This window comes from Esox lucius, chromosome 5 (assembly GCF_011004845.1).
Source record: "Esox lucius isolate fEsoLuc1 chromosome 5, fEsoLuc1.pri, whole genome shotgun sequence".
NCBI lineage: Eukaryota > Metazoa > Chordata > Actinopteri > Esociformes > Esocidae > Esox > Esox lucius.
In genome coordinates, this window is record NC_047573.1 from 35,071,437 (window position 1) to 35,090,541 (window position 19,105).

Below are 19,105 nucleotides of genomic sequence, written 5' to 3' on the forward strand. Positions count from 1 at the left end.
TTTCAACACTTTTTTAATTACAGAGACAACAAATATCCATTGGGCTAATATCTTTTGTTTTGTTCAGGAAAATTTGAAACGGGTACAAGTTAGATAGAATAGCTTTGTTCTTTACTTAATACTCATCTTTTAATATTTGCATGGTTGTGCCCAGAGATGTCGCTAGGCCTATTTGAGGGGGGTTTTAGCCCCCAGATTACTGAATTTAGTAATTTTGTCATCTAAATTCAGTTATAATGGATTTTTTTTTTGTTTGTTTGTTTATGCAATGCAGCTTTTATGACTCGGGAGCCATAGTTTCAATCCATGAATTTGGACATTGCTAATAATGCTAATTCCAGGCTGGGAGTGAGATGAATAGTAACTTGTTAAAATATTAATATATTATCATTTTATTAAACCTTTATGTGAACAAGGCCTCTTTTACAGCTGGGCCCTGCGTATACATGTTTACACATACAGTTTATGTTCAATGATGAAAACAAATAGAAAAAAACCGAATAGACTAACTAAGACACGCTCATAGATAGCACAAAACAAAGTCCATTGCTTTAAACATCAGTGTTATTTCCTTTGTGGCCACAGGTTTTTAGTGGATATTAGGCCTGGCAAGAGCTGCGATGTCCCTTAGGTGTAGTAAACTAAACAAATGCAGACACTTATCATCATACAGTGGAAAAAGTATACGAAGCATACAAGTCATGTACATTTAGAGCATGCCTGATGTGCTCTTCAACAAATCAATACATGTAGCTTCTTTTAAGAGTTATACCTCTGTCAGTGCACAAAATACAAAAGCTTGCAAAAATGGTTTTCCAGAATTTAGATAGATCTACATTAAGAAAGTATCTAGATTTTGCCTTTTTTATTCCTTTGTCCATTTATTTCTCAGTTGCCTAAAAAGCAGGCAATCAACTGTTTCATCTGTTTTCCTCACCAGGGCCCATGCTTGATTGGCGTTTTTATCAGCCATGGAGGTAAAAAAAAAAAAAAAAAAGGAGAACGCTAACACTGGGTCCATTATGCAATTTGTGGATAAATGCTCTGAGTGACAAAGGTCATGGATAAAGTCTTGCTCTGAGAAGTGTTTATAATTTCTCTTTAAAATTATATGGGGGTCAGGTGTATTAGGTCTATTAATGTAGATTTCACTGGATCTTTAAGACAAGTAGGTGTAGTTGTTAGTTAGTAAGATTTAGTTACAAATGTCTAAGTTTAAAAGGATAGTTCATCCAAAATTCATATTTTTCTCAAAGTTCACTTATCAAGAGATATTCCAAAAGGCAACAAAAAAACAATCCATTATTCAGCTCTGTCCTGCTATCACAAAGCTGCATTGCAAGTGGAAAACTACAGAACACTAGTAGGCTGAATTCCCAATCACCAAAATACTAAGCCCATTCAAGAGTTTGGGATAGTTTTCTAACGTTCTTTGATCCTAGCATGCATTTGTATTTTACATTTTGCCTGCTAGTTTACGTATGTATATTATTGCTATACTTACTATAATATACAATACTTCTACCCATATTGTTCACATTCTCCATCCTACTCTTTAGAAAATTGCTGCTAGTTTACACTGTTATGTATATTATTGCAATTTTATTTGCTCTATTTTTGCTTTATATATTTCTTAATTCTTGCAACGTAGATGTTATGTGCCATGTCACAAGAATTTCATTGTGCTGGATGATGCTGTGTTATTTGGTGCATTTGATAAATACATTTTGAACTTCTGGATTTCCAGAAACTTTGTTTGGATTGACTTCTTCCTGATCACATCTTGACCACGCTGTTTGCCTGCTCACAGGGTTTTTGGTTTGAAATAAAATTCGACTGGCTTATTAGCAGTGCCTGTAGAGCTATTTAAGATTGGGGAGGAGCAAAGAGAACAGCCTCATGGGGAAGCAACCAATTCCGAGTATCAAATCCCAAGCCTGCATACTGTATTGTCAGTTCCCAAAAGCTCTGCATGAGGCAAAAGTGAGAGCCAGGTTTGGGGAGAGAATGCTAGTGCCATATCTATTCAGATGTAACCCATCCTGGAGAAAAAAATTGGTCAGTGTAGGAAAGCTGTGAAATTGTCCACATATTATATACTTAATAAACAACAATAACTCTTAAGCCAGGCATGCTACTGCATACGACTGAAATTATTATCTGTAGAGCGTGGAGTCAGGAGTGGACCTGAGATAACGTATTGTTTACCTGATTGAAGTAGAGTATGAATGTGTAATTTAAAGTACTCTTTGAGTTGCTCAGATTGCTTTAGGTTAAGATCATTTGACCCTACATGGACAGTGATAGCTGAGGCAGATGGGTGTTCACTAATGTGCAGCGGTAACATGCAGAAAACAGTAAACACAGCACGAACACCGCCAGACAAAACCAGCAAAACAAAGCCAATGATATGAAACAACAAATATAAAACAAATAGACATTAAAAATACATTTAAAAAAGCAGGTGAAAGGCAGCTAGCAGAAGAGCTTTTGTATTTCTGACTGACAGGAAGTACATTTTTATGACTCCTAGGGCCAAGAACAACTCAGGGTAAATGTACCACTTTTGTACTACCGTAAAAAAGTTTGGGGTCACTTAGAAATGCCCTTGTTTTTGAAAGAAAATAAAATGTTTTTGTCCATTACAATAACAGCAAATTGATCAGAAATAGTGTTGAAATTGTTAATAATTGTAAATTACTATTGTAGCTGGGAACGGCTGATTTTAATGGAATATCTACTTAGGCGTAAAGAGGCCATTTTGCAATTATACTAGCACAGCTGAACATTGTTGTGTTGACTAAAGAAGCAATAAAACATCTTTGGACAGGCTGAGTATCTGGATCAACAGCAATTGTGGGTTCAATTACAGGTTCAAAGTGTCCAGAAACAAATAACTTTCTTCTGAAACTCGTGAGTCTATTCTTGTTCTGAGAAATGAAGGCTACTCCATGCAAGCAATTGACAAGAAACTGAATATCTGAAGAAATTGAAGAGGACAAATGCATTAGTGTCAAGTTTGAGAAAGAGATGCCTCACAGGTCTTCAGCTGGAAGCTTAATTAAATAGTACCTGCAAAACACCAGTGTCACCTTCAACAGTGAAGAGGCAACTCTGGCATGCTGGCCTTCTAGACAGATTGGCAAAGAGAACGCCTCAGACTGGCCAATACAAAGAAAAGAGCACAGACGGGCAAAAGAGCACAGACACTAGACAGAGGATTGGGAAAAAAGCGTTATGGACATATGAATCTAGCTTTGAGGTGTTCAGATCACAAAGAAGACCAAATGAAAAGATGCTGGCGGAGTGCTTGACACCATCTGTCAGGCATGGTGGAGGCAAAGTGAGGGTCTGGCGGTGGTAAAGTGGGAGATTTTTGCAGGGTAAAAGGGATCTTGAAGAAGGCTATGAATCAATTTTGCCGTACCCTGTGGACAGTGCTTGATTGGATCCAATTTCCTCCTACAACAGGACAATGATCAAAACTACAGCTATGCAAGGAGGTTTTTGGGAAGATGGTCAGCTGGTATTCTGTCTAGGTGTCAAGGTCAAGTTGTTATGTTGCTATATTATTGTGCTAGGGGCTTATGAGGAATGCACTTTCTAACTTTCTCAGTCTCCTCCAGTTTTAAATTTTAGGAGTAGATGAGGTCCTGGTCCACACCTGCGGAGTACCTGTTTTGGGGGGCCCGTTGCTGTCCCTGTCCTCGTCCACCTGGTCATACTTTTGACCTAGTCTAGAATCAAATAGACTCTGGATATAGCCCAGAGAAATGTATTTATTATTCTAATTGGACTCTTAATATCTCACCCGGCACAGCCAGAAGAGGACTGGTCACCCCTCTGAGCCTGGGTCCTCTCTAGGTTTCTTCCTAACATTCGGCCTTCTTAGGGAGTTTTTCCTAGCCACTGAAATCCAACACTACTTTTGTTTGCTCCTTGGGGTTTAAGGCCGGGTGTCTTTGTAAAGCACTTTGTGACAACTGCTGTTGTAAAAAGGGCTTTATAAATACATTTGATTGATTGATTATGGAGTTGCCAGCACAGTCACCGGATTCAACCAAATTGAGGAGTTATGGGACCAGCTTGACTGTGATACATAAGCAGTGCCCATCAACCTAATAAAACTTGTGGGAGGTGCTTCAGGAGGCATGGGGTGAAATCTCTTCAGATTACCTCAACAAAGTGACAACTAGAATGCCAGTGGTCTGCAAGGCTGTAATTGCTGCAAATGGAGGATTCTTTGACGAAAACAAAGTTTGAAGGACACAGTTATTATTTAATTTAAAAATCATTATTTCTAACCTCAATTACAATATTTCCTATTCATTTTTCCATTGTTCCTATTCAAACGCATTTCATATATGTTTTCATGGAAAACAAGGAAATGGTCTAAGTGACCACAAACTTTTCAACGGTAGTGTATTTTGCTGAAGGGAGGGTCATCTGTCTTCATTACAGTGAGATCCAAGTATTTCCCTTGTAATAAATAGCATGCACTTCCTAAGATATATCTTGTATTAGGCTCTGAAAACAAAGGTTATTTAATATTAACAATGAAATAAAGAATTGGACCATAAGTAATTATGACAGAAATGTTCAACATGTTTTAGTCAAAGGTGAAACTCACATCCTTGAGTGGATCCAGTTTCCTTTGGCTCTGGTAGCCTGGTGTAATTGTTGCTGGGTAGTTGTATTCCCCATGGTCAGTTTTATCTTGTTCAAACTCCTGCTTATAGGCAATCTGCAGGATACAGCAAGATTAGAGCAATAATTGATCCCTTGTAGCACAAGCAGACATAGACTGAAAGGCTGATCCCACCTGATAAATAACTTTAAGTCCTGATTACAGATCAATCCAACCGTAACATCACGAGGAATCAAGTTAGAATGCATTTTCTTCTTGATTGAGGAGGAATTATAGTCCTTGATTCATCTCTATGGCATACTAGTGCAGTATATATAATTCTGTCATGATTTGTATGCAAAATTGATATTTAATTGATAAGAATCTAATTGTGAACCCTAATTGTTAATATCAATGAAATCAAACAAATTTAAATCCATATCAATACAGTGGATATAAAAAGTCTACACAAAGATAAATAATGTCAGAACTTTCTCCACTTTTGACACATTTGACCAAAATGTGAAAAATTCTATTGAAAAACAAACTGAAATTTGGATGTGAATACAAACAAAGGCTGAAAGACTGCACTCATTATTTAACTGTAACTTTAATATATTTTGGTAATCAGCAAAAATAACAAGACGTGTCAGTGTCCAGTTATTTCTGGATGTAACTGTATGTCTGTACCACTCTGTGATTTTGAAAATGCCTTTCATTCACTCAAGTTTTGTCACAATGTGCTACATTACAGAATGAAATTCAACAGCTTCATAACACAGCGCAACAACAAAAATCCCAGCATTTAATCATAAATCATAGTTCTCCATAGGAGCCTAGGAACCATTTAATCTCAATCCGATTAATGGTGAAATTCGGTTATATCTTTGGGTTCAAATGCAGATCTGGAAACATATTGAAGATATTGACACAGACAATTGTACTGACCACTGTGCCACACATCTGCTTGGAGTGGCATAAACATTTTCCATAAACAATAATGCTGGATTTTTGTCCTTGCTTGTGTCAATCAATGTAATTTTGTAAATGCTGGCTCTAATCAGTAACACACATCATTCAACCAAATTCTGTTACAATTACAGAACACACTTCACACAAGCTCTACTACATTACAGAACCAACATTAATAGCATAGTATAACAAAAAAACTGAAAAGGAACCAGGCAAGCCTTGTTCAGTTAGCTCGCAATTAAAAACAATAAATGTTTTTGCCTTCACTGGATTCAAATTGGGGTCTCCAATGTGAGTGGCTGTGTCTTTAACCACCACATCTGCCCTGTGTCATTATAGCAAATATCAACATTAGATAAATTTGTCACGCATTAACATCACGCCAAGTTTAATTATTTCAATGGACACCATTAAACATTGTGTTAAAATGATTAACGTTTCTTATTAAGTTTACCTCATTAGCCAGTAATAGGCTTACTAGTGTCTAACCTACTACTTGAACTTAACACAGCCAAAGCTATTTCATGGCACAAAAACTACACTATTTTACAATGGTCGGTTGGTCGCTCACTCACTCATTAACTTTTTGGAGATATGCATTTACTTCTTGAGTTATGCACAGTTAATTATAAGTAAACTTCAGTGTGGTTTGGAATGAGTAGGCAGAGTTTTTTAATAAAAACCCAAAGTATAGTCTTGTCTTTGTCAGCAAATTTTCTATATACAACTATGCTAGCGCATGTGTTAATGGACATTTTGGAAATGTGACAATCAATGTAACCAATGCTGGTTATCAACAGTATTCAACCAAGTTCAGACATTCTTAGTGAATTCCTCACTCACTTTTGTAAGCTTCAGTTTCACCAATATATGGCCACACCCTCTACCATCACACATGCATACTTCCCCGTACACATACGTACATCTTTGAATCTTTGATTTGCACAAGGTAACATGTTAGCAGTATTATTTCCCGAAAGTTGAATAAAAATGTCTTACATTGCTTGCCAGTTTTCTGACTTTCATAGCGTGCATGGTATTCTTGTCCATCCCGGAGCCTTCATAATGCCCCTTCATGTGGTTGGTATACTTTTCCTTGTATTTGGTCTGTTGGAAAGTAGACAATGTCAATTAGGTCTTTTTTTGTTTTTACTCAAATGTATTATATTGCTGAGCTGTACTAAATACTACATATCCTGTATCACTATGACATTTGATGAATGTTTGGCTATAATGCCTTTTCTATTTTAGTATACTTTGCAGCACCATATGAAAGGCATCTTTGCACATGCATCTGCTGTTAGCTCATGCATTCCTCACATCGCTGGTGAACATAGCAGCCTTGGATGCATTCTTGTACTGAGGTGTATCACAATAGTTGATGCTGTGGCCTTTAGTGTTCTCAAGGTCCTTTTTGTACTCAACCTGCCAGGAGGAAAACAGATCTCACATTACAATAGGTGTTCTATGATAGTCAGATGTGTAGGCAAACTGGAATCCCAAATGTGTCTTTGTGCTGTATCCTGTTGCCTCAAGCTTAACCTCTGTCCATAGACGATAACAGTCTGCATATTATTGCTCTCTTCCCAACTTTTGATCTGCACAACACAACAACTAGATTACAACAGGGTTTGTCCAGTTGATTTATAAGAGGAAAAACTGTTAAAAAAAGATGCTACATTTAGCATAATATTTTTGTCATAATGCTCAAAGGCAGTTAGAATTAGCTAACCTTTCCCTGCTAAGTTCAAAGGGCTTAGAGGACATTCTGAGATTCTGACAGTGTGTGAATGAGTGTGAAACAGGGCAACACAAATTATTGGGCATGAGTTATGATTGTTTTGTCCTCTTTTGTTTCCTTCTTTATTTACGATGTTTGTCTGGTATGCAGGCCTGGGGCCAGGACGAAGTGACTGAGGGGGCAGTTAGAAATGGCGTGGGGGCTATTTTTCTGTAGGGTATTTAAAACATAAATTGGGGGGCAGAAGATTCAACAGGAGGGGGCTAAGTCCCCTCGTGGCGCCAGGCCGGCTGGAGACCTATAATCATTTACATCTTACTTACTCAAACATATTCTGAGGGCAGAAAGAAATGTGATTTGTACAGGCGAACATCCAATCAAAATAGAGAGGAGGTGATGCTCATGAACACTTCAAATTACATCAAGAAGTGTGCAATTCTGCTAATGTCTGTGAAAGACTAAGTTTACCTGTTATGTTGTAATGAAGTATGTGCTAAAAGACTTGATTACACTAACATTCAGTGGTGAATTTTTGTTCGAGATAACATTCACTTGCTTCTTTTGATCCAGCTTAAGTAAGTAAAACTGGTATGTGTTTTATGGCCCCATAACTACTACACCATATGTCCCACTCAAAAATGCTCAAGACCCTTACTTCACTGACTATCTTGTTGATTTTGCGGGCACTTTTCAGTGCTAGGTTGTCCTCACTGGTCAAGCTGTGGAAGTGGGATGGACCCTTCATCTTATTCAAGTCCTTTTTGTATTTCAGCTAGGGGTTAGAAAAGAGAACAAGAAAAAACAGGAAAAAGGACCAAACACAAGGGGAAGAATCATTAATCCCAAATTCCAATTTGACAGATTGCAAGCCCTGTCTTTGAACACATCTTGGTACAATCAGCAATGTAGACCTAAGCACATACAGACTGTCTTTCTACTTCTATTTTAATTTTTTGTTCATCCACGCACATAAAAAAAACACACAGTAAAATTTTGTCTGTGGAGGGTGTAGAACATGACATTCACAGGTGTATGAACTGAAATATGTCATCAGAACTGCCATTAATTAACATGGTTAGATATTACCTTATTGTTTTACAGATCCAGATATGACATTACTTTTAAGAACAGGAAAGAGCATGCATTAGGTGTCCATTTCTCATCATTCTCATCTTGAACACTGTACTTCTTTGGTCATCAAAAATACATTGCATACTCTTAATTTCATTGTGTACTCAGAATTTCTTCTCTGAATGTGTCGATATAACATACAGATTATGATAGTCAATCATAGTCAATTCATCATGAGAGTGGGTGGCATATTTAAAAAAAACACAAATATCTCATTTTCCACTGTAAATATATCTTAAATATATCCAATGTTTCATTAGTTTTATTAAAACATCTAAATAGTGTATTTGGCATTATGGTAGGCATAAAGCATAAAGCATTGCATCATGAAATCCAATGCAATGACGATTGAGAGATTTACTACCTTATATACCTGCTGTATCATATTTTATACACACATTATCAACACAATTTTATTATAAAATAAGGTACGAAATATTAAGTAATTATAAGTTGGTTCAATACAGTAAATATTCATATTGAAATATTACTAACAATAAACATTTTATTCTTACTGTAACTTTTTCAAAATTAGCAAAGAGTTCCTTATCAAAAACGGGTGTGTCGCTATATGAAAGCAGACATTTTTGATCAGTCATTCAAAAAGCCTGCTATTGCCTGCAGTGCACGGACTATCCTCCAGGGGAAGAAGACATGTATCAGATTGCATACAACAGGTTTTTAGCTAAAGTATTTATCATGTTGACGACGTAGAGGTCTCAGAAACTCATGTATCAAATATGATACAATTGGCATTAAAGGGTTAAAGTAAATCCGGAAACGAACAGGAAGCCAATGGAGGGAGGCCAACATTGGTGTTATGTGCTATCGTTTTCTTATACCGGTTAAAAGTTGAGCGGCAACATTTTGTACAAGCCGGAGCCAATTTAGGGTTTCCTGATCTACCCCCAGGTACAAGGAATTACAGTAATCCAGCAGAGACGTAATAAATGCATGGATAACTATTTCAAAATCCCTGACTCAATTGGGTTGAGTGGGCGTTCAGTTCGGATGCGATCTTGTGTTTCACATAATTTTCCTAAATGTCTGTTTTCACATTTAATTTTTTAGAGACTTATGCAAAGCGCATTGAAGATGTTCCGGTGGCTTGTGGTTGCCCTACACCTGAGAAACTTCAAGTCGGTGTTTCCTATCATTGGTCATCTGCCTGTATAATAATATACAAGTTATCATTACTAATATGTTGTTTATATTATGAGGCCAATTGTTTTATGACTTTTTTATTGTCTAATATGACTGAAAAGGTTTGGGAACCAATGTGGTAAGGTTTAGGGCTAGTACTAGGATTACTAAAAGTAGGCTTGTTTGGGGAAAATCTATTTAGGTGTTCCATTTAGATAGTTAATTTAACATGTTTGTGTGTCTGTATGTCTGAGCGTGTCTGTGAAATTAGGCCTAGAAAGTAATATATTGGTCTTATTCATTTAAAATCTCTCAACATACTTTGTTTCAACACTGTTTTATTTGAATGTTGTCCTTAACTGAAAAAGTATACTATCCTCCTTTCCCAAGCACATACAATGGATCGAAAACACCAGCATTGCTACATTTCACCAATTCGGAAAGAATTCACATAAGACAAATAATATAGGATTACATTTTTGTGCTAAACATTTACAGCGATAAAAAGACCAATGTATTGCATTAAAGAGAGATTCCTATTTTATATACATTTATTCATAATTCAATGTTTGAATTGATTAGTTACAAGATTGTAGATTTAAACAATAAATTATTTTGAAAGGAAGTAGACATAAGTTTTTGCTTTAGAATTGGCCAATGACAGGCATTTCACATTGAATCCCACCCTCTTTGCAGAAATGAAACATTAAACTGTTTAATGGTATAACAAAAAAGTTGATATAATGAAAATCTAATATTTTTCTCGTTATTCCATTTTTGGGATAAAATGAATAACGAGAATACGGAAATGCATCAGGTTGGTGACAGCTCCGTTAAAATTTAAACAATGAAACAATGTTTAAATTTGCATTTAATTTTTTTTTTTCATGCATGTACAATTTTTTGTTTCGACACAATAAACGAGAAACCATTTGATACTGGTTTTTGTGACATAACTGCTACAAAGCAAACTGTTTTGATCATTATTTACATAAAAGAAATAAATCGAATAAGGATTTATCCATTAGCACCTGTGACCCATATAGCTATATTAAGTTTTTAACCACCAAAAATAGGGCTAATGGTTCGATTTTAGACTGTAGTAACAGATTTATCCAATGTTATGATATTAGCTAGCTAACATTAGATGGGAACATTGGGCAATGGGGGAATTTACATACATATTATCAAAGTTTCAAAGGTGCATTTGATGACCTGAATTTGCCTTTATACATTGGGTCTTGTGACATATGATTATTAACTCCAAGGCTCAGCACAGATATGCCTGTTTTATGCTAGCCGGCCAAGGCCAAAGTGTGAATAAATTGCTTGTGTGCATCATGCAATAAATTACTCTCAACAGGTAGAACTAATATTAGGTATTCTGGGTGTTTTTTATATTAGTGAGATGCATACACAGGCTGTAGTAAGAAACCTGAAACTTACAGATGAATGAAGTCATTACCTCACCAAATCAAGGGTATTTACCATGTAATAGTCAAAGAAAATGTAGATCGATGCAAATAGTATTGGGGTGTGATTAGTCTGAGTGTTTGCACTCGGGTAGTTGGCTACAGACACATGGGTACAAATTGTCTGCCATTATATACACCTGGGTTAAATAGATACATGGGCTATTTCCACCCCGAGTGCAAATATCGTTGTTGGCTACGGACACCTTGGTGCAAATTGCATTGTTGGCCACAGACACCTGGGTGCAAATAGAATCTGCTTTTATAAAACACGCAATTATGTGCTTTAGATAGTGCAGGGGCATACACTCACATCACTGGCATGGGCCTGTGCTTTTTTGGCAAGCTGGTAAGCAGGAGTGATCATGGCTGGGAAACTGCCCTTCCCTCTCTGCTGCTCATAATCTTCAGTGTAGGCAATCTGGGAAGAGGAATACGTCAACACAGAGTCTGGGGTCAGGTCAATGTTTTTCTTATGTAGTGTAACTTTTCTTGTTATATCCTTTGTAGATTTTTTTTAGGTTCTAGGTTTCTTAGGTTCTGATCTTGCAAGCTACGATGCTTAAACATTTTATGCTTGGACTTTAGGGCTTTAGGCTGGGTATCTTTATACTCACTTTGTGGAAACTGGTGATGCATTGTAAAATACATGTGATTAGCTGATTTGTTTCGTAAGACTGAATTTCATAGTGTTGTTATGTCAGACTTGGATGTCTACAAACCTTAAGGTCTCATAAAACAAAAAACAAAATATGCATAACTATGACAGTGCCGCAAGTTTGTACACTTTTGCAATCTGTTATTGTAAATTAATTGCCCGGTGTAATTCTAATTTGTAAACTATTATTTTAGCTCATATCCCAATATTGTTGTTAAGTTGAAGTCATATTTTAAATGAAAGAAAAAAATTCTAACATTTATCTCAAAAAAATAAATTTTCACCAAAATCTTGCCATTTTCCCACAGACAAGGAATCCCCCATTTTTCCTAAACCAGGGCCTCAAAGATTTTTGAGCAGCAACACACCTGTGATACAAAACAAATAGATGATCCAATTGTCACATTGTAATTTTCCCTGAGTGGCTTATTGTTCAGTAATGTGGTTGTACTTATTTTTAGCTTAAATGGTTCAAAAGATAGGGCAATATTGGATGGAAGAAAACAGAAAAAGAGAATAAGAAATGCTATGTTAAGTGGCAACTAGAGGTTACTGATGTAACCCTAATTTTAACCCTAAGTTTAACCAATTCCCAGTTTCAAAAACTCTGCTTAAGGCACTTAAAGCACATATCTGCAAGGATTGGAAAGGTATAATGTAAAAAATATTTCTTATTTTTTTTTACAATATGTGCCTGCAGTAGAGTTTTGCCTAAAGCCCCTGTTTCTTTAAAATCCAGCAACTCTTTTCTGGTCCCAGGCCACAGATATTCTCACCTGACTGAAGTTCCCAGCATTTTCTTTAGCAAATGCAAATTCTGCTGCTCCAGCCTCTGAGGTGGCCTTTCCCTTCATCTCCTGCTCATACATCTGACGGTACTTAACCTATAAAGATGTCACTATTAGTTTACAGTGTCTGTATGATTTTTTCAATATAAAGTATTTATTTTGAGCACATGAGTTTGTATTAGCATATTTCTGGTGTATGTATTTGCATGTGTGTTTAACTATTTAAATGTGCTTGTGTGTCTCCACTCACAGCACTGGACATTTCTGTGGCTTTCTTTGACACTTGGTATCCAGGGGTGAGATGGGCGGGAAAACTGCCTTTACCCCTCTGCTGTTCATACACTTCAGTGTAGGCATACTGGGAAAGAAAATACTGTGTCACACTAAACATGACATTGCATTTGGAGGAATGCATAATCAGATTGAGCAGGGTTTGTCTTACATCACTGCTGAGTTGTCCTTGGCATTTGGCCAGAAGCACTTCAGGGGTTTCGGCAATTGAGGTATACTTTGACACTCTATCCTGGTGTCCTTTTTTGTATTCCACCTGATGAACAAGGGAAATATTTGTTTGAAGCTTACAAAAGATAATGATATTAAAATAAAACAAATAATCATCATAGCTGATGTCATAAGCAAAAAACGAATTGTTAATTCATGGTAACATTACAAGGCACCCAAAACAGTTTGGCCCCTATAGAGGGAGGTCTTTTTGCTGTTTTACTTACGCTACTGGCCAGGGTATTGGCTTTTTTGGCAATCTGGTATTCTGGTGTGATCATGGCAGGGAAGCTGCCCTTTCCTTTCAACTGCACATATTCCTCGGTGTACTTGGACTGTCAATCAAGGACACAAGTAGGTTCTCACACTTCATGACAGACAAAAGTGTAGTAAACTAGGAAGGATATGTGGCTCACTTGTCATTGACTCAGATGTAGGAGCCGAAAAAGTGAACAGAAACAAGAGAAGGATCTCGGCACATGCTGAATCAATACTGATTTTAATCTATTTTTGCTTTCGGTCAACCGGCTGTGATGAAGGTAGGCTGACCGAAAAGCACAAATAATTAGGAAGCTGCATTGAGTGTGCAGAGATCCTTCTCTTGTGATCCTTCTCAAAAAAAAGTGTATGAAAGGGACTGTAGGGATTTTTCCAATCCCACAGCTATGTATTTCAGCATTCTTTTGAGAAATATAAAACTGACAGTGCGTGTGTTTGTATGTGCTTACATCACTTGCAAGGGAGCCTCCAGTCTTGGCATGTAGAATCTCTGGGGTATCAGCCACAGTGGTAAATTGTGTCACTCTAGCTTCATGTCCCTTTTTGTACTCCACCTACAAAAGAATACAATTGTACTTAGATCATTCATACTGAATGTTATAGTACCTTCAGTGGGGAGAAATCTTTGTTTCTCATGTACAGTAGGTTATTTAGTTAGAAGGCAAATGGTGCTGTACAAATGTTACAGTAATCACAGTGATAATCTCAAGCAATTTAACTGTGTTTTATTAGTTTTTTTCTTTTATGTGTGTTTTTGTGTTATGATTTATATTCCAAACAAAATGAAATCACTTATTTCTCAGTATGTGTGGTTGATAAGGAAGGAAGATACTCACATCACTAATGATCTTTTGGGCCTGTGACACTCTCACAATCTCCTGGTTGGTGACAGTGCCTGAATATGAGTAGGTCTGCTCCATAAACTCCGCCTGATAGGGATTCAAATGGCACACAGAATCTTTCTTCAAGGCGCCATTGCAGGAAGCAGTATAACTGTCTAGACCTGTTTAAAATGACTGATTTAACATGTTATGATTTATTTGAGAACAAGAATCTCAGCTTTCCTATTTGTTTACCTATTTCCTTTTTCCTTTCCTAGAAACCTTTGTATCACACAGCAATGACAAGCCATTGTCATAACCACACGAAATAGGGGTGCTGGGAGTGCGGCATAGCCCTTCATTCACCATAGATTTCAAATGCAAGACAAGACAGTACACAAAACAACATGAATAATCTAAAATGACAATAAAATCTGTATAATTAAAAATAAATGTAAAATAAATACAGTACAACACATCTACAGACTGGGTAGTTGTCTGTACACATGTTTTCTTTTTAGGAAATTGTAACATGAGATGTTCATTGTTGCGTTATTACAGTTATTACAATGAGTATCAACCAAAGGATGAATAGGTTTTTGGAGTACCCACACGGAAGTATTCTTTATTGACATATATTTTTGAAAACATATTTGTAATATGTGCTTATATATTTTTTTATGTATTATATGTATTACTAATGTGTGGCCATATATTTCATACATATATTTACATATGCGATTATGAACATTTTCAGATATGTTTAAATGTCTTAAATACATAAATGACAAAATTATAGTTGGTAATATGCATTTAGCATTTTCATCTAACTGATATATTTTCATATTTTTATTGTTTCCTGTCATGTGTTTATGTCATTATTCATTTATTTGAAGTGCTTTTACGGAGAGAAATGGCATTCATGTTTCTTGGTACTATGTTAAAATGGATGTGTATTGTTTTCATAATACATAGTATTTTTTTATATGTAAACTTGGAGTACAAAGTGGTTCATTATATTGAAACTGAAAAAGGTGCTATATGCTGCTTGACAGTGACAAAAGTAAAAACTTTAGTGTATTTACTAAACATTTATTATATTGTGACAAAATGGCAGTTGTATGATACTGAAAATAAAGGTCCTTATTAAATTGAGGTGACTGACTCAAAACCAGTTATTTCTTTACTTGCATTTACAATGTATTTAATATAAATGGTAAATACATACTGTACAATTTACAAATCGTCTCTTTAATAATTGTCTTTTCACAGTAAGTAATGTAATGCAATAAGGCTTAGACTTGTGGTTATGTTAGTTTGCTCACCAATGATAATTTGATAAACTCACAATAACATGGAGATTCTCTGGAAAATAATGTCTTGAAGGTTAATTCCATGATGTGTTGATGAGAAATGCTTGAAGTACTGCATATTCATTATTTTTAACAAAATATTCAATGTTAAAACATGAAATGCATTGTATTATGATATTGTGAGAAGCACAAGTTATATATTTCATGAAAATATCCAGGACACATATGTAAATATATGTGGAGAAATCCTCTACATATATGTGCATACAGTGGATATAAAAAGTCTACACAACCCTGTTATAAAAGAATGAGTCAAAGATCATTTCAGAACTTTTTCCACCTTTAATTTGACCTATAACGTGAACATTTCAATTGAAAAACAAACTGAAATCTTTGATGGGGAAAAAAACTAAATTAAATACAATAATCTGGATGCATAAGTGTGCATACCCTTAAACAAATACTTTGTTTAAGGAAGCAGCTTTTGATTTTATTACAGCACTCAGTCTTTTTGGGTAGGTGTCTATTAGCATGGCACATCTTGACTTGGCAATATTTGCTCACTCTTCTTTGCAAAAGCACTCCAAATCTGACAAATTACAAGGACATCCTGTGCACAGGATCCACCCCACAGATGTTCAATTAGATTTAGGTCTGGGCTCTGGCTGGGCCATTCCAAAACGTTAATCTTCTTCTGGTGAAGCCATGCTTTTGTGGATTTGGATGTGTGCTTTGGGTCGTCGACGTGCTGAAAGGTGAACTTCCTCTTCATCTTCAGCTTTCTAACGGACGCCTGAAGGTTTTGTGCCAGAATTGCCTGGTATTTGGAACTGTTCATAATTCCCTCCACCCTGACTAAGGCCCCGGTTCCAGCTGAAGAAAAACAGCCCCAAGCACCACCATGCTTCACTGTGGGTATGGTGTTCTTTGGTTGATGTGCAGTGTTGTTTTTGCGCCACACATACCTTTTGGAACTATGGCCAAAAAGTTCAACCTTGGTTTCATCAGACCATAACACACTTTCCCATGTGCTTTTCGGGGACTTGATGTTTGTTTTTGCAAACTTCAGCCACGCTTGGATGTTTATCTTTGTAAGAAAATGCCATCTTGCCACCCTACCCCATAGCCCATTCATATGAAGAATACTGGAGATTGTTGTCACATGTAGCACACAGCCAGTACTTGCCAGAAATTCCTGCAGTTCCTTTAATGTTGCTGTATGCCTCTTGGAAGCCTCCCTGACTAGTTTTCTTCTAGTCTTTTCATCAGTTTTGGAAGGAAGTCCAGTTCTTGGTAAAGTCTCTGTTGTGGCAGATTTATTCCACTTGATGATGACTGTCTTCACTGTGTTCCATGGTATATCTAATTCTTTGGAAAATCTTTTGTACCCTTCTCCTGACTGATATCTTTCAACAAAGAGATCCCTCTGATGCTTTGGAAGCTCCCTGCGGACCATGGCTTTTGCTCTGAGATGCAACTAAGAAAATCCTTCTAGAACCGCTGAACTAATCAGAGTCACTTTAAATGAAGCCAGGTGTGTAATGACTTATATTTAACATGAGTTTGAATGTGATTGGTTAATTCTGAACACAGCCACATCCCCGTTATGAGAGGGTGTGCACACTTACTCTGAGGGAACCCACAGCCATTCCATGTATTAGGTGTATCCCAGAGCCAGCACACCTGAATCAACTTGTCGACAAGTACCTGGCTGCTTGATTCAGGTGAGCTAGTTTCAGGGATACATCTGATAAATGGAATGGCTGTGGGTCCCCAGGAGAGTTTTAAGAACCACTGGTTTAAAATGTACTTATAAATAAGGTAATACCAGTGAGTCTGGTGTTGAGTGTCAAGGAAAGCCCAATTAACCAGGGTGTAAAGGTCACAGTGATGAGGGTTGAAGGGAGAAGAGGTTACAAAGAGGATGGGAGAGTGATGAAGTACATTTAAGTTATGAAGACGGTTTTTAACAGCAAATGTAAATATTACACCGTAGTTGAGGATGGGCAGGATGGTAATTTTTGGTGTACTTCTAAGCAGAAATTCACTGAACATTGTTTATTCTTACATTACTCTGGTTATTTCCTGCAGGAAGTTATAGATAATATTGGTCAATGCTGGTGGATGCATTGGGTTCTTTTTATCTCTGTGTCTTTCACATATCAGCAGGCTAGACGTGTAAATTCCATTTGAATAGAGCTAGAAGTGTTTTCCTGGGAACCTTTAATTTTTATAAGGGTGCATACCCACACCCCATATACCAGGATGAATCATTGGTTGAATTAGCATTTCTTTATTGTCCCTCTCCTAATAGAAATAGAGTCTAACTCTACACTGTTTAGAGAATCTTGCCTAGCAACCAGGTTTTTCCTCCATGTGCGTGTAAATTGTAGTCAGTTATACCACTGAATCCTTGCTGTCCATGTACAACTTTCTTCTACAAAGTCCAACAGATGCCTTATTATGGAACAAGAAACCAATTCTGGATTGAACTTTAGCCTGCAGATCAGCAATGTGGGTATTAAATGAGAGTGATCAGTCATACCAACATATTTATAGGTGTTCACATACTCCCAACTCAGTCCCATCAAGGGCATGGATGTTTAGGGGGCTAAAGGGCTGCAGAAAGCTTCAGTTAAAAAAAAGTATTTAATAATACTTTATTAAAATAAAGTATGCACCCCTCACATCACCTAACAGTTGTACAATGGTCCAGAACCGATCTTATTCCCTCGGTTAAGATGTGTGGTTTTATATTAAAATACATTTTCTAAAAGTTTTGAATAAACATATCCTTCTCAAGAAAGTCTGTACTAAGAACTGTTACAGCCCCCGGTTGAGTTCTGACCCGTCTGAGCTAGTCCACAGCAAAGCTTTGGCCTCTAAGAGCCCTCTGATAAGGAACTTTTCAGGGAAGCATGGAATCAGTGCAGTTCTGATCCTAGTTATGTAATACTGTAAAATCCATATATTTATTCTCAGTTACCAAAAGCACAGAGGTATAAGAATGAAATTTTAAGTCAAAAATTGCCAAGAGTTCCAATTGTCACTTTGTTTAGAGCTGGCCATGCATTTCAATCTGCACAGCCTTCTACTACTGCCATATTGGTGCCTATAGTGCTCCAACCCAGGACACCCTTCTCCTTTAGGTCAATATTAGTAAATTAGGTGCTGGAGTTACTAAAATTTGACTCAAACAAGTCTACTAGGTTGGATGATATGGACATCTATTTTCTAAAACTGTCTGCCAATACTCTCTCTGCCCCTGACTTGTAAATCACCTGCTTTTTAAACCTGTTGCTACAGCAGTAATCTCATACTGTAAGATTGGAAGGCTACTCTCCTGCAACAAACCCGACTTGATCATTATAGGCCTATTTCAATTCTACAATGCCTCACTAAAGTTTTTTAATGCATCGTCAATAAACAGCTTACACGCCATCTTGAGTCCAACAGTGTTAAATCATCAGTTCAACCAGGCTTCAGAGCAGGTCATGGGTGCATCTGAGCATCTCTTTATTGATTTGTCAGTAGCCTTTGACTCTGTCAACCATCACATCCTTATTAATAGAGTCCAAAATCTAGGGTTTTCAGTGAACTCTCTAGTCTGATTTGGGAATTACTTCTCATACTGAATACAATATTTAAATCTGAGGGCA

General features: G+C 36.8%; 1 protein-coding gene across 1 annotated transcript in view; it reads right to left on the reverse strand.

Moving 5' to 3' along the window:
* The window catches only part of nrap (nebulin-related anchoring protein), a 108,336-nt gene that overhangs the window by 72,339 nt on the left and 16,892 nt on the right, over window positions 1-19,105 (reverse strand). Inside the window, exons 4-14 of the mRNA XM_010897563.3 lie at window positions 14,149-14,241; window positions 13,762-13,866; window positions 13,261-13,368; window positions 12,975-13,079; window positions 12,783-12,890; window positions 12,521-12,628; window positions 11,400-11,507; window positions 7,996-8,112; window positions 6,920-7,024; window positions 6,599-6,706; window positions 4,631-4,744 (exon numbers count right to left, since the gene is read on the reverse strand). Coding sequence (XP_010895865.2) covers window positions 4,631-4,744; window positions 6,599-6,706; window positions 6,920-7,024; window positions 7,996-8,112; window positions 11,400-11,507; window positions 12,521-12,628; window positions 12,783-12,890; window positions 12,975-13,079; window positions 13,261-13,368; window positions 13,762-13,866; window positions 14,149-14,241 — 1,179 coding nt within the window. The remainder of the gene's footprint in view (window positions 1-4,630; window positions 4,745-6,598; window positions 6,707-6,919; window positions 7,025-7,995; window positions 8,113-11,399; window positions 11,508-12,520; window positions 12,629-12,782; window positions 12,891-12,974; window positions 13,080-13,260; window positions 13,369-13,761; window positions 13,867-14,148; window positions 14,242-19,105) is intronic.